Source organism: Camellia sinensis, chromosome 3 (genome assembly GCF_055761805.1).
Source record: "Camellia sinensis isolate YWXY chromosome 3, ASM5576180v1, whole genome shotgun sequence".
In the NCBI taxonomy this organism is placed as follows: domain Eukaryota; kingdom Viridiplantae; phylum Streptophyta; class Magnoliopsida; order Ericales; family Theaceae; genus Camellia; species Camellia sinensis.
The window spans coordinates 223,873,509-223,888,566 of NC_138963.1; the positions used below are offsets into that span (position 1 = coordinate 223,873,509).

Consider the following 15,058-nt stretch of genomic DNA (forward strand, 5'->3'; position numbering starts at 1 on the left):
TAAAAATTGTTAAAGATCTGATGAAATATTTCAAAGGTCGTTTTCTTTTGAAAAAAATATAAAGTATAAACCATGATTAAAACTATATAAGAAAAAAAAAATTCGATTACAAATTCTGATGATTTAAAATTGTGCGAAAAATGATAATCAAGCCCAAAGTCCGCTTGAAAGTGGGGATGATTTGCACCGAACCAATCAATTGATCAAATAGTGAAAAAAGTCACTTTTATCAGTAAGACTTTCAATCTGAATAAACAGTTCTCTTTATACATTGTATTTGAATTTATCTTGCACTTTTTATTCTGAGGACGCCGAGAGGGAAAAGAAAAAGTTGTTTGACATATTCGCCTCGTTTGAAAAGTTAATTATTTAAATTTTAAATTATTTTAGTAAACTAAAATATTTATATTTAAAAAGAATATTATTTTTTTTATAATTAATTGTGATATTTGTAAAAAAAATAAAATAAAATATTTTAATAGACTAAAATATTTATATTTAGAAATAATATTAATCAGTGTGTTTGGTTTGAGTTTTCTGAATTAAGTTTTTTGAAAATTGACTTTTTTAATTTTCGTGTTTTTTTATTTTTAGTGAATATTTTTTAAATTTTAAACATTTTTTTTTATTTTTTTAGATGCACCTTACTTAGATATATTTAAAAAGTAAAAAATTTGTGAAAAAATATTTTAAAATTTTAATAAATACATAAAAATACAAAAAATGTACTGAATTCTGGTATTTTTTTTTATATTTTTGGTATTTACTGAATTTTTAAAAGATTTTTTTACATTTTTTTTTTTACTTTTTAGGTGTATTTATGTTAGGTGTGTCTAAAAAGTAAAAAAAAATGCTTAAACTATTAAAAAAATTCAGTAAAAACAAAAAACACAAAAAATAAGAAGGCAAAATTTTCTGAAAAGTGTTTTTTGAAAAGTAGAAACAAGTAAGGTGAATTTTTATTTTTTTTTATAGTTGATTGTGATATTTGTAAAAAAAAAAAAAAATTAAAAATTTAATGTGACATTTTATTTTATTAACTATTTAGACATATTTTATCTTTTTATAAATTTTAGCCACCAACCTTCGTTTCCAAACACCCCATTACTTCCCACCCTCCCTTTGTTTATTTATTTCTTATATTATATTTTACTCGTTAAATTTTTATATTATATTTTACTCATTAAGTTTTGATATACGCTTAGGTATTGGAATTTTTTTGCTAATTTATAATATGAATGGAATAAGAAAAATTCAACAAACTCTATAAGAAGCTCTTTAAATTTAAAGTTGGTTTGGTTAAAAAAAAAAATTAACAATTATTTGGCACCGAATTCTCCCAAATGTAACTGGGATTACTATTGTTGAATTTCTCAATTCAAATGTTTTTAAATCTAACCCAATTTTTTCCCTCAGGAACTGTAAAGTCCAGCCTGATTCTTGATTTGCCTCAAACCCAAAACATGAACACCCTCATATATAAGATAACTAGTAACTAAGAAGGTTAGATTGGGGTTGGATGGGTTAATCAGACCGAACCGCCCAATCACAGAATTACTCTATACCTCAACACCGTGCTAAACTCAAACTAGTGAAATGAGTTTGGGGTGTGAATGAATGATCAAATGAATCTTTTCCAACAGATGCCAATGTCCCTAAAATGCAGACATAATTATTGGATACTTGAATATAACTCCTGCTAGGTTTGAAAAGGTTCAGGGCTGGGCTGGCTTACAATTACTTACAGGTAATATCCGCAAAATCAAAACCCCATCTTGCCCTTGGGTTCGTATCAAGTCAATCACATACTGAATTGAACAGGTGAGGAGGCCCACCCTGACTTATTGCTCTGGCCATGTACCTCCAGATTAAAGGCTCAAAAGCCGCTTTTTTTAATGCTATGATGACTAAATTTGAGTATTAAATTTTTGATATAATCTGATCTGATGTATTGCCACTGAATTTGTAAAAGACATGAAAGATAAGTGTTGGGACCAAAAAAAATAAATTTCTGGCTATTATAATTTGTTTATTATGGCTAAATCCCGTTTAATTTATGATGATTTGTCGATTATGACAAAGTCTAATTTTATTGACTGTGGTCTCTCAATTTTGATCTGTCGATTCAGAATATAAATTATTTTTAACATAAAATTATAGCCACATATATATTTATATTTCATATTATTATTATTATTATTGTTTTTGTTTGTTTTATTGAAATGCAGGATACACGCAACAACTTTGCAAATAGTGGGCTAGTAGGTGGTACAACGTGTGTCACAAATGAGGGGGTTGTAATTTCTATTAACTGTGCATATGGATTGGAAAACTGCCTTGGTGCAATTACTCGAAGATCAATGCCTATAAATTTGATTAGAAAAAAACGAACAGTAAGAGAGGAATTATCAACACAACTCCACATGAGTTTAATTAGAAATAGATAGCTTCTAGCATAGGAGTAGTTTATTTCCTTTAGGAGTAGTTTTAATTTAATAGTTCTATAATCGTTTTTTGGTTATTGTAATCAGTAATTTTTTTTCTGATTCTTTTGTATTTTTGTTTTTGTTCTTATTCAAATCTTTGTAACAAGTAACAATTTCAGCAATGCTATATCAGTTTTTAGTTTGTTCCTTTCTATCGATCACCTCCAAAGAACTCCTTGAATCTGTCAAGGCATAGGATATCAACCACAGTTGCTTGATCTGTTTGTTGTTTGTGAAAATTTTGGTTTCTCTGCCAAATCTTCTCTGTCGATTTGACCTAAATCAAATTTTTGCTAACAATAAGTGAGGATTATTCAGCAATACATGACAAAACTTTATTGTTCTAATTCCATAACTCAGAACAAAATATTCAAAATCGGTTTGTTGTCCTAATCAAGACAGGCGTCGAGAGGTACCGTGCTAAATACCTGAAGGCTGAACCACATGACATCCATGCGTTCTACAGACATCAGTAACATTGCATTCTTCAAAGACTGTTTCAGCTCTGATGAGTTCACTTGGAATCAGTCAACAATTCTATTGAACCAAACCTCTCCCAATTATATCTGCAAAAACACAATCGAAGTGGTTGAATCTGCAGCAGAACTAAAGAACCAGTCTACAGCAGAAAAAATTAAAATAAAAACGCATAATAGAGGTAGCTAATCTAAACAAAATGCAAAATTCAGAGTAAAATTTCTGGAAAACTTACCAAACCATAGCATGCCTGTTGCTCAGGTACAAGAATACTCTGTTAAGCAGTCTACAATCAGTCTACGATCAAGCCACGGTTGCAACTCCTGGCATTATGTTTTGAGTGTTTAAAACTGGGCCAACTTATTTCTTCCAAGTTTCTTCCCTCATTACATATATCTGTTCTCACTTTTTCAGCAAAATGGTGCTGTCACTTTTTCACCGTAATTCGAAACCCTAATGGAACTGAATCAGATGTACTTAAGAGAGGAGGCCCAATGATAGTGGTAAAATCTCCAAAAAGATGATGACCACAATAGGAACAAGAGACAAAAGGGCTAACAATAATACGTGTGACCGTTACTCAACAAATTTACATGTTTATCACTCACAACTTGGTAAAATTTAATATTTACAGAAGCTAGTATCTTGTTAACTACGAAAGAACAACAGAGAAGTCAAGTTTGATTGCTTCTAAAATACTTGTGCAAGAATTCTTCCTCCCCACAATAACTGTGAATGACTTTATAAACTTCAATTAGAAGTTGTGGAAATCGGCTTGAGAAATAGCTGTCAAATCCTTCAGGAACCTGCCCTAAAATTCTCTGAATTTCTTGAGGAAGTTCCCTATAGTGATTTAATTTGTTGCGGATGACCCGCAACAAGTCACGAACACTGTCAAACTTATAACGTCTGTAGCGGCCAATATCACTGATGAATGCACTTTCCATCTTTTCGTCCCATTTACCACCCAAAGCCACAGGTGCAATGCTTTCCAATGCATTTAAGAGTTCAGATTCACTCTCCCTATCTTCCAATTCTACCCGATCACTAGCATCTCGAAGAAATGAGAGTCGCATCTCAGCATTCCAAAACAAAGGATGATGCAATACACCCACAGCTTTTGGCCTAGACAGCATATACATTGATATTCATCACATACGGAAGAAAATGAAACACTATGCTTGTAATTTATTTATTTTTAATTAAAAAAAATGGCCTCTTAAGCAGAGTATATATGAAATCAATTGAAACAACAATGCTTAATGCATTCATGAGGGTGCATGGGCCTGTTTGTGTGGGATGTGGAAAATTACATGAGCTAATGGCATACCTCAAATTTGGGTCTGGATCTAAGAGGTGACTGATAAGATCCATAGCTTCTGGAATATTATCTATCAAGAAGAGGTCTTTCTGGTTGTTCACAATATTTAAATCACGTTCAAAACTGTCACCAAATGGATGTTGACCCCCAGTAAGGCAGAAAAAGAGCACACAGCCTAAACCAAATAAATCTACTGCTCGTGTCTGACGTTCATGACGAAGTTGCTCAGGCGCTTGCCAACCTGAACTCCCACAACCTACACTAAGTAGCAAAACAGAGAAATAAGAAATCAAATATACAATTCCAATTTATATATGCAGAGAGTAATAGGACACACAATGCCCATAGAGTAGGTCAAAAAAGAAGCTACTCCAATTCCTATCTTATTTTATTGATATTTCCTTTTTTGGTAAAAAAAAAAAAATTGGAATGTCTCTGCAGGATCCATAAAAGTAAAAATGACAAAAAGATGAATTTGGAGGATTGTTATGCAAGATTGATTCCAAATCTCCATGCCCATAAGGAACATTAACACCAAATTATGGAAGACACTGACCAGTAGCACTTTGAGTTAAAGATGACATGTTCCCAGGAAGGCGCTTGCTAATGCCCATATCTGAAAGCTTGGCACATATAGATCTGCCCTTGATGATCAGTACATTTTGAGGCTTTAAATCCCTATGAATAATTCCAAGTTCATGCAAATGGGCAAGCCCAGAAACTATATCCCTGCACAAATCAAGATTGAGAAAAAGATCAGTTTTCACCATTATAGGAGGAAATTCATTTAAATTTTCATTGACTTCATGGGCAATAATTATAGAACCATGTTGCAGAAGCAGCATTGGTATATGTAGAACAGTATAAGCATGGAGGGTGGTTTGGATACAGACTGGAGAATCGGACTGAAAAACTCATCCACTGGTTTAAATGTAAAAATTCTGTATCAAGTGTTAAATAAGATTTTAATGCTCACATGTTCCATTTCAACTCAATGGGATCAGGTATCACTTTGACTTGGCTAATCAGTTACATCCAAACTAAAACTCAGGTATAAAGTCGCTTATCCGGACTAGATATTTGCCTCAAGTTAAGTTACTTGGTAGTTAATTGACAAATCGGCGAGGAAGTGACTCCACATATCCAGCAATGTCAGACAACATGTTTAGTGCCATTATCATATGTACAAATAAGAAAGCCATCTATGAATAACAAAATAAGAACTGGAGAAATATGAAGCAATTTAAATAAGGGAGCAAAAAGACTTGAACTAACCTCATAAGTTTTAACAACTGAGATGATGGATGCCCATTTGCTTTCCACAATTCAAAATCCTTATTTTCTACTGTCGAATGTAATCGGATAGTGCATTCATCAAAGAAGTTTGGGTCTTGGTCCTTGTTCTTTATTTGATTTTGCAAAGTACAGGAGTATGAAAATATCAATTCACCCAAGTTACAGGTACAACGCTCCAGAGAGAGATAAACAAAATCTTGATCAAACTCCACTCCATACCATCGAACTATATTTGGATGAAAATCTGATACAATAAGATTTTGAATCTCTTTCAAGGCAACATCATGATGTGTCCGCACAAGGCGTTTAACAGCTACTGGACGACCATCATATATTCCCTCAAGTACAATGGTTCCATTGCTTCCCTTAGCAATTTCTTTATTAGTGACGAACAATTTACCAATCTTACGTCCATCTATGCTACCATCAACAGGATTGAAAAAAGTCAGCTGAGATTTCCTTACAGTTCTCTCAACATGTGGATTCTCTAGAAGTCCATTTGTGTCTCCAACCATAGTCTCATGTGAAACATCTTCCCAACTTGGCTCAATTCCAGCACTATTCTTATGGATTCCCGATTTCCGAGCTTTCTTCTTTTTAGACATCATAGCTTGAACTTTGCCCTCCTCAGACCATTTATTCAACTTAACCTTTTCCACAACTGCTAAAGGACTAACATAGAAAAGGAAAGCAACTATAAAAGACAGGAGGACAACAAAAACAACAAAATACCACATATGAGACGCTGCCAAAATTTCAGGAGCTACACTAGTATACATTTTACAGGCACCTCCCCTATGCAAACTCAAGATCCCAAAGTCTTCAGTCTTTGGAGGGGGCAAAGCAAGCACCACTTGACCTGCCTTATTCTGATGCACAATTTCAGGAGCTACACCAGTATACATTTTACCAGAACCTCCCCTATGCAAACTCAAGATGCCAAAGTCTTCAGTCTCTGGAGGGGGCAAAGCAAGCACAACTTTGCCTGCCTTATTCTGATGCACCTCTGATAACCTAACAAGAGGTTTTAAAAGAGGATTAAGATCAGGAGCAGGTAAAGGAGGAAGCCTACCTCCAAGATGAGTGTTTGGTAGTCTATCAGACCCTAAGAGCTGCTCTAACAAGCTATGATCACGAATTCTGTAGACAACAGCCCTTCTCTGACATGTTAATGGCAACTCGTCATCACCCTTCAACTCTGGACCAAAATCATCTTCAGGATTTCGGGAACCTTCACCAAAATAATTACCAGCCTCTTGACATTGAGAGGAAGTTTCAATTTCCGCAAACCTTAGGTACCATAATTCTTTGCCAGTCTTTCGAGAAAAATACTTCAATACATAGTCTGTCCTAATAACATAAAGGGGCTGTTCAACTTCGGACTCTACCCATCCTTCTACATCTTTTCTTGGTAGGATTGCATTTTCTTCAGCACTCTGAGCCCCTATTGCAGAATGATCAGCCGACCCGAAAGCATAAATAACTGCTCCAGATTTAGCATCAACAAGGAACGCTGTGGTATTTTTTGATCCTAACAAGACTCCCCCATCAGCTGATATTATTGGTGTGCGTTTGATAAATTCTTCAGCACTCATCGGGAGTTTCTGGAGCACAATAAGAATAATGGCACATTAAGGAATGTTATCGTGGTGTAAATGGGCACACTTTCTGCAACAACAGTATATGCACATAAGCAAGTCTCTAGGAAGGACTCGTCCTTATCAATGAGAACATCACATCAGCGTATATCCACATTATTCTCGTAAAAATTCAGATTATATGAACAGTGAGAACAGATTTTATAGACAAATCTTTAAAAGTTTGAAGACGAGGAAATGCCCAGGTTCCAACAAGGACATCAGAATAGCTACAACTAAACTAAACACATTCTCACATACCGATTTTTTATAGCCAGGACCATGCACATAGAGTTCCCAATCATCTCCACAATCTATAAAAAAGTCTTGGAGTTCAGAGTCATTACGATTATCACTGTCATGGGTAGGAGGAAGAGCCTGATATGAAGAATAAATTGATGGGCCTGATGTGAATGACCACAGGATTTTTCTTGAATTGGTCTCCACTAAATAAATTGTTCCATCTAGAGCAGCCACTAGAGCAGTATTATGTTTACTGAATCGAAGATGAAAAGCATAACAGATGAATTAATATGACAGATAATGAGATTAAAATCATCCATCTTTGGCAAAGCCATTCAAATACGAAACAAAAATGAAACTCATGCATCTGTACAAGTTACATGACATGCACAATGCCTGTGTGAGGCAGAAAAACTGGAAATTTTAATTTTTTATTATTTATTTTTATCTATTTTACTGAGACCAACTAGTCATAAAAAAGATACTATCTATTCTCAAATCGAGATGGTTGCCTCGAGAGTTTGAGCTTTTATTCCTAAGGAGATAGTTTAACAAGGTTAGGGTAGTTATCTCACATTGTAAAAATGTAATTCCTTCAACCATCATTCCGTATTTGTACTTCTTGGTCACCTTAGCAAAACCAAATATATATCATTCACTATCACTCTACCAATTTTAACATTTTTTTCCTGAAAAATGACTATAAAAAAAAAAATCCATTCAATAACTATCACTAGAATTAAACCAAAAGAATTTAAATTGTCTTTTCTGCTGACATTGTACAATTAACTTGCATAAACATGATATACAATTTAATTATTCCACCTGAGCTTATGGTTTGCAGGTGTCTTTTCTGCTGACATTGTATAATTAACTCGCATAAATATGATATACAATTTAATTATTCCACCTGAGCTTATGGTTTGCAGGTTGAATAACCGAATCAAATATCACACTTCCCGATGACATTAGCAAAGCAAGCAAAATCACTTCCACTTTCACTATGGTCACTCGAGTAGCTGCTACATAACTTTAGTAACTGTGGAGATATATTTTCTGAGTACCAACACGTGGCCAAGGTGACGCCGATGTGTCAGCCGAGGTGCCACGTGTCCTGGTTGTTATGCCGAGGTCATCTCGGATAGGCCGAGGTCACCTCCGAAGATATCAGAATCCGAGATAAGCGGATGAGGGGCAAGAGTCCTAGAATGAGAGAAGACTTCAGTTTGTATTAAGATAAGACGCTTAGAGAGTTTATCCTAATCTTACTGGGAGTCCAAGATTAGCAGTAATCCTGAGTCCATAGAAGTTAGACTTCTATTGGGACTAGGTTTATGTTGGCTATAAAACAGAGGCACCCCCATGGGTCTAAGGTATGTCTTTTATACTCTGTCTAGTGAGTTAAGCACTATTGGTTATCTTTGAGAGATATTTTACTGACTTAATCGTCGGAGTGCCCCTGGGTGGACGAGCCACCGCTGGAATCTCTTTTTTCTGTTGCAGGTCGTTCGGGCTTAATCTATTCTGCTGGTGTTCTCCAGTTGAGTACTAAGTTGGCACTGTGGTCATAAAATCACCCACACAATTTGGCGCCGTATGTGGGAAATAAAGAAGAATAGATGGCCAATGAAAGAAAGAAGAATAGATGGCCAATGACGGATAGAAGGATCAGATTGGAGACAACGCACCTGCTGGGAGTGGGAGACCTATCAACCTCGACGTTGAAGGGGACGACCGCAACACAGAAACTCATGACCAGAGTCACGGAGTGAAAGACGCCGGCCAGAAAGGTAACGTACCAAAGACAACAGATCGAAGCGGATACTACAACGAAGATAACCTCCAGGTATGGAAGGATAGATACCTGTGAAGGAACGAAGACCCTTCCAGAAGGGATGCAAAGACAGGGGGCATGAACGCTCCCAAGGAGATAACATTCAAGTATAAAAGAACTCATCCTAAATGAGCAGATCCCGGATCTTAGAAGACATGATCTCGGCCTAGATGAGCAGGTCCGAGAAGAGAAGAGCTGAACCTGAGTGAGCAAATCTAAGATTCTAGCAGACAAGATCTCGGCACTTAAATCTGAGAAGAGAAGAGCTCAGTGAGTAGATCTCAGATCCCAAAAGATAAAAAAAGAAAACACACAAGGTTGGACTACAGTTAGCCAAGTTGAAGACATTTTATAAGGTTCGCAAAGCAGTATGTGGAAGCCATGCAGGGGGCAGAGAGAAGAAGAACATGTTTACCACTTGTTAAAATTTGCAGCAATTTACAAGTGATGTTTACCACTTGTTGAAATTTGTAGCAATTTACAAGTTGGTTAAACCGATATGATGTTTACTACTTGTTGAAATTTGTAGCAATTTACAAGTTGGTTAAACCGATATGACGTTTAACGCTTGTTGAAATTCTGTGTGAATTTACAAGTTGAAGTTAAACCGAGATGATATTTAACACTTGTTGAAATTCTGTGTGAATTTACAAGTTGAAGTTAAACCAAGATGATGTTTAACACTTGTTGAAATTCTGTGTGGATTTACAAGTTGAAGTTAAACCGAGGTCATATTTAACACTTGTTAAACTTCTGTGCGAATTTATAAATTGAAGTTAAACCGATGTGATATTTAACACTTGTTGAAATTCTGTGTGAATTTACAAGTTGAAGTTAAACCGATGTGATATTTAACACTTGTTGAAATTCTGTGTGAATTTACAAGTTGAAGTTAAACCGAGATGATATTTAACACGTTGAAATTCTGTGTGAATTTACAAGTTGAAGTTAAACCGATGTGATATTTAACACTTGTTGAAATTCTGTGTGAATTTACAAGTTGAAGTTAAACCGAGATGATGTTTAACACTTGTTGAAATTCTGTGTGAATTTACAAGTTGAAGTTAAACCGAGATGATGTTTAACACTTGTTGAAATTCTATGTGAATTTACAAATTGAAATTAAACCGATGTGATATTTAACACTTGTTGAAATTCTGTGTGAATTTACAAGTTGAAGTTAAACCGAGGTCATATCAGAAGAAGATTGGTTTAAACACTTGTTGAAATTCTGTGTGAATTTACAAGTTATAGTTAAACCGAGGTCGTATCGAAAGGAAGATGGTTTAACACTTGTTGAAATTTTGATAAAAATTTACAAGCTGAAGTTAAGCCGAGGTTATGATAAAGGATGATGGTTAAAACACTTGTTGAAATTTTTGAGAAAAATTTACAAGTTAAAGTCAAGCTCAAGCAATATCTGCGTACTTGCCGAGACTACCAGGTTGTCAAAACTTGAAATATGGAAAACTGAAGTCTTGATAGAAGACATTGAGAAAGTGACAAATCCTAAGCAACACTTGTAAAAATATTTGTTACAATATTTTCAAGTGTTAGGACAAGGCTGAGATGAGCAAGATTAGAAGTTGTGACAGAGGTATTTTACCCGAAGAGATTGCACAGTCAAGGTGCACTTTGCAGACATGCAAATTATTCTAAGTGTAGAATCATACAAGAGCAGAAAAAAGAAGACATTCATTCAAAAAAGAAATTAGAGAAATGCATTTAACGAAGAAAGAAGGCACTTCGGCTTGAATATTGAAAAATAAATTATTCAGACTACAAAAATGGCACGTCGGCCGGATTAAAAGCATACAAAGAAGGACAAAGTACAAGGTACAAGGAGTAAAAGAAGGAAACAAAACTACTCGGCATCAATGGCAGGATATAGAAGACAGTTGGGAAGACTTCTCAGCAGCCTTCTCGGCCTTGAGCTCAGCATCGATCTCCCGAAAGAGTTTGATCAAAGCTCTTCTCGGTGATTGGCACCTTGGAGTTTGAAGGCAAGGATTGAAAGCAAGAATCTGGAAAAAGACACAGAAAACAGAAACAAAAATGTAATTCGTAATAAAAAATGGTGATGAAGCTATCAGGAAATCAAGACAAAAAGATTGCACAGGTGTGTCAAACACAGTGGCAGAAATCAACAGATGTGTGAACAGTGTGTATTCAAGAAGATGATTTGGAAACAATGGGTAAAACAACAATGGTGATTAACAATGAAGCAGAGCTTCTTGGAAAGCAACAAGAAATAAAACCAGGAGGAACAGTGGCGTACCAGAAAGAGGGAAGCCGGAATGAGAATTGCCGAAGTCTAACGACGGATGCGAAAATGACAGAATGACGTAAGCTTCACCGGAGGAGAGGAACGAAAACAGTTGCAGAGCTTGAAAGCTTGGAACAATGACGGATTTAAGCAAAAGAGCTAAAAAGAGAAAAAGCCAGAGGATTGAATAGAAAAATCAGAGTCAAGAAGATGACAAAGTTCAAGAATAAAGCCAAGTGCACAGGCACTAAGTAAGTATGTGAAGAACAAGAAAGTAATGACCTAGATACGATGCTAGCAACAAAAAACGGATATAGCAAGAACAGTGCCAGGCATTCAAATAATTCAAAACTTGAAAACAGACGAAAATAGAAGACAACAGAGGACAAGTAAACGGATTCAGAAGAGTTATGAAAGATTGAGCTTAATAAAAGAGTTTATGAACCTACCAAGAGAAATAAACGCCGATATGAAGATCGCCGGAGTCAAATAGATGACTGAAAGTCCGGAACCCACCGAAAAATGTGACTGGAGCAGTTGCAAAGCTCTTGGGGTTTACGAATTAATGGAACAAGAACCTCGGCTAGGAGGTGTGATCTCGAGCAGCTTGGAAAGCATGAAACTTGATACTTGACAGAAGTGGACAATAAAGTCCAGGGAACTTTGAGGTCGGCGAGTTTGATCTCGGACAGAGGGGCACAAATGAACGAATAGTGTAGGTTCCATCACCTCAGAATGCCGAGGTAATAGAACCTAAGGGACAGTTGTGGGCTACGTTACACGGACTCGTCAGTTTTGGCGAAGTACCCGTGTCGATACGACACGACACGGGTACGGGTACGGGATACGTACGGGATACGGCATGGAAGAAGTGGATATGGCATGGAAGAGAAGACGAAGAGTAAAGGAGAAGAGAGAAACCTGGTCGGCGAGAGGATCCTGATCGGCGACTTCGAACCAGTCGACTTCAATGACTTAGAAACAAAATCGACTTCGATGACCTTTGAACCAGTCGCACCAGTCGACTTCGATGACCTTCGAACTAGTCGATGACCTCCATCCAGCGCGTCTCTCACTCGATCGCCTCTTCGACCAGATCGCGTCTCTCGCCTTTTCGCCTTCACTCTCCCTCTCTCTCTCTCGCCTTTTCGCCTCTTCGCCTCTGTCTTTGAACATGTAAGATATAATATATATAATATATATAATATATAATACATATAATATATATAATATATAATATATAACATATAATACTTATATTATAACACATATTTTGTATTTTATATATTTATAAATATTAATAAAAAAAATACATATATAATATAAAATAAAATAAAATAAATTAATAAAAACACATTATTTAAAAAATAAATTAAATAATTAATATATATTAAAATAAAAATATTTATTCTTTATTTATTATATTTTTGTTATTTATAATATATATGTCAATTAAAAGTATAAAAAAAAATTATATAGATAAATCAAAAAAATTATCAATAAAAGTAATACATAAGATAAAAATAATAAATATATTTAAAAAATAACTATTTAACTTATCTTTATATAATAAATATATTTTAAAAATTAAATATTTAACGTATCCCCGTACCCGTATCCTCGTTTGGATCCATATCCACGTATCCTCAATTTTTAATTTTGAAGTACCCGACCCCTAGATACGTACCCGCACCCGATATCCACACCCGAGTCCGTGTAACATAGGTTGTGGGGATATATTTTCTGAGTACCAACACGTGGCCAAGGTGACGCCGACGTGTTAGCCGAGGTGCCACGTGTCCTGGTTGTTATGCCGAGGTCATCTCGGATAGGCCGAGGTTACCTCTGAAGATATCAGAATCCGAAATAAGCGGAAGAGGGGCAAGAGCCTAGAATGAGAGAAGATTTCAGTTCGTATTAAGATAAGACTCTTAGAGAGTTTATCCTAATCTTACTGGGAGTCCAAGATTAGCAGTAATCCTGAGTCCATAAAAGTTAGGCTTCTATTAGGACTAGGTTTATGTTGGCTATAAAAGAGAGGCACCCCCATGGATCTAAGGTATGTCTTTTATGCTCTGTCTAGTGAGTTAAGCACTATTGGTTATCTTTGAGAGATATTTTATTGACTTGATCGTCAAAGTGCCCCCGGGTGGACGAGCTACCGCCGGAATCTCTTCTTTCTATTGCAAGTCGTTCGGGCTTAATCTATTCTGTCGGTGTTCTCCAGTTGAGTACTAAGTTGGCAGTGTGGTCAGAAAATCACCCACACAGTAACCAACTCCACTTAATCAATGTTAATTTGTTATATAATGCCTGAAGATGATTCCCATCAAGATGGAAATAGCACAAGCATATGGCATGAGGTTCAACTTTCCCTTTGAAAAATAGACAAGTGAACATTACCAGCTATGAAAAGGTAATCTAATTCCAGCTCATTAGGATATTCAATTTTCTTATTTTGTACCCTGCTTGCCTAATCCTCTCCTCAACAACGATTGTGCAACTGTAATATCAGAGAATTATTATGAGGGCATCTCCAACCCTTACTCAAATCTATATCAAATTTAAATTTGGGTAAAAATAACTCAAAACCCTATCCACTCCTTGACTCAAACTTATATCAAATTGAGTTTTACCCATATTTTAGGGAGAGTGAAATGGAGGCCGTACGGTCAAAGCCATAAGCGATGATGCATGCAGCTCTACAAAACAATAAATCTCAGGCAAAAAATAAATAAATAGAAATGAGAAAGACTCACGGTGTGACTGGCAATAGAGAGGTGGTTGGTGCGGGTTTTAACATGTCGACCCCTTCTTCTTCGCGATTTAGATCGGAGATGGAGGTGGAGAGGCCGCCGGAGATGGCCGAGAAGAAGAAGCATACGATACAAATCATCAAAACTCGTTTCATTGCAGAAAGAAAATTGTCAATTGATCATGTGAAACTATTGTATTGTCACTGGAATATGATCGAGGGAGAGGAAGGTTTTCGAGTTCTACAGGAGAGAGAGAGAGAGAAACATATTTCAATTTCCACCTGTATACCTGTCATATAATATCATTATAGTCAGACAACCAATATTGACTGCTTTACATCTACCATTGTATCTTAGTTACCCGAATTGGCAATTCTGCGCGGAACCCACCAATCTAAGGGAACCAACCAACGTTTGCCACGTTATTGTAGCCACGTCCCTGGTTTCTCCTGGTTGGGTTGGCCAATCTCCCTTTTGATGTCACGGAATGAGTCAAGATTCTCCTGTTACACTCCCTCCTTGCACTCGTATCTTGTATGGTCTTCGAATCCATTTTTAAGTTTAATTTTAATAATTTAAATTGTCATATTTTAACATTTATTTAGTATATCATATTTGTAAAAAATCAAGTTGATCGGACATCAGAAAGCATGTGTTCGGAAAAATCGAATTAAAAACTATTTTTTTTAAAAATTCAATAAACAGTTTTCCGAACACATACTTTCTGATATCCGATCAACTT

At 35.8% G+C, this 15,058-nt stretch overlaps 1 protein-coding gene and 1 long non-coding RNA gene across 5 annotated transcripts; both read right to left on the reverse strand.

The window, feature by feature from the left end:
- Window positions 1-3,518: 3,518 nt before the first annotated feature.
- LOC114283063 (serine/threonine-protein kinase/endoribonuclease IRE1a) lies at window positions 3,519-14,647 on the reverse strand. 4 transcript variants are annotated; one of them, XM_028225891.2, is made up of 7 exons: window positions 14,320-14,647; window positions 13,964-14,063; window positions 7,479-7,713; window positions 5,560-7,184; window positions 4,841-5,013; window positions 4,294-4,540; window positions 3,519-4,088 (listed from the first exon to the last, which is right to left on the reverse strand). In XM_028225891.2, exons 4-7 carry the CDS (start codon window positions 7,173-7,175, stop codon window positions 3,638-3,640), a joined length of 2,487 nt encoding a protein of 828 aa, XP_028081692.2. In that variant the 5' UTR covers window positions 7,176-7,184; window positions 7,479-7,713; window positions 13,964-14,063; window positions 14,320-14,647; the 3' UTR covers window positions 3,519-3,637. The 4 variants fall into 4 exon arrangements, with proteins under 4 accessions (XP_028081692.2, XP_028081689.2, XP_028081691.2 ...); XM_028225888.2 differs by lacking the exon at window positions 13,964-14,063; XM_028225890.2 differs by lacking the exons at window positions 7,479-7,713; window positions 13,964-14,063.
- On the reverse strand, window positions 11,019-11,719 carry LOC145823129 (uncharacterized). The gene is made up of 2 exons (XR_014365326.1): window positions 11,573-11,719; window positions 11,019-11,318 (listed from the first exon to the last, which is right to left on the reverse strand). It is a non-coding gene; the product is annotated as an uncharacterized LOC145823129 (long non-coding RNA).
- Window positions 14,648-15,058: the final 411 nt, after the last annotated feature.

Coding starts and splice junctions, on each gene's coding strand:
- LOC114283063 (XM_028225888.2), bottom strand. CDS start 14,471: ATGAAACGAGTTTTGATGATTTGTATCGTATGCTTCTTCTTCTCGGCC. Junction 4,541..4,840: donor TTTAACTCAAAGTGCTACTG/GTCAGTGTCTTC, acceptor TACTTAGTGTAG/GTTGTGGGAGTTCAGGTTGG. Junction 4,089..4,293: donor GATCCAGACCCAAATTTGAG/GTATGCCATTAG, acceptor TATGCTGTCTAG/GCCAAAAGCTGTGGGTGTAT.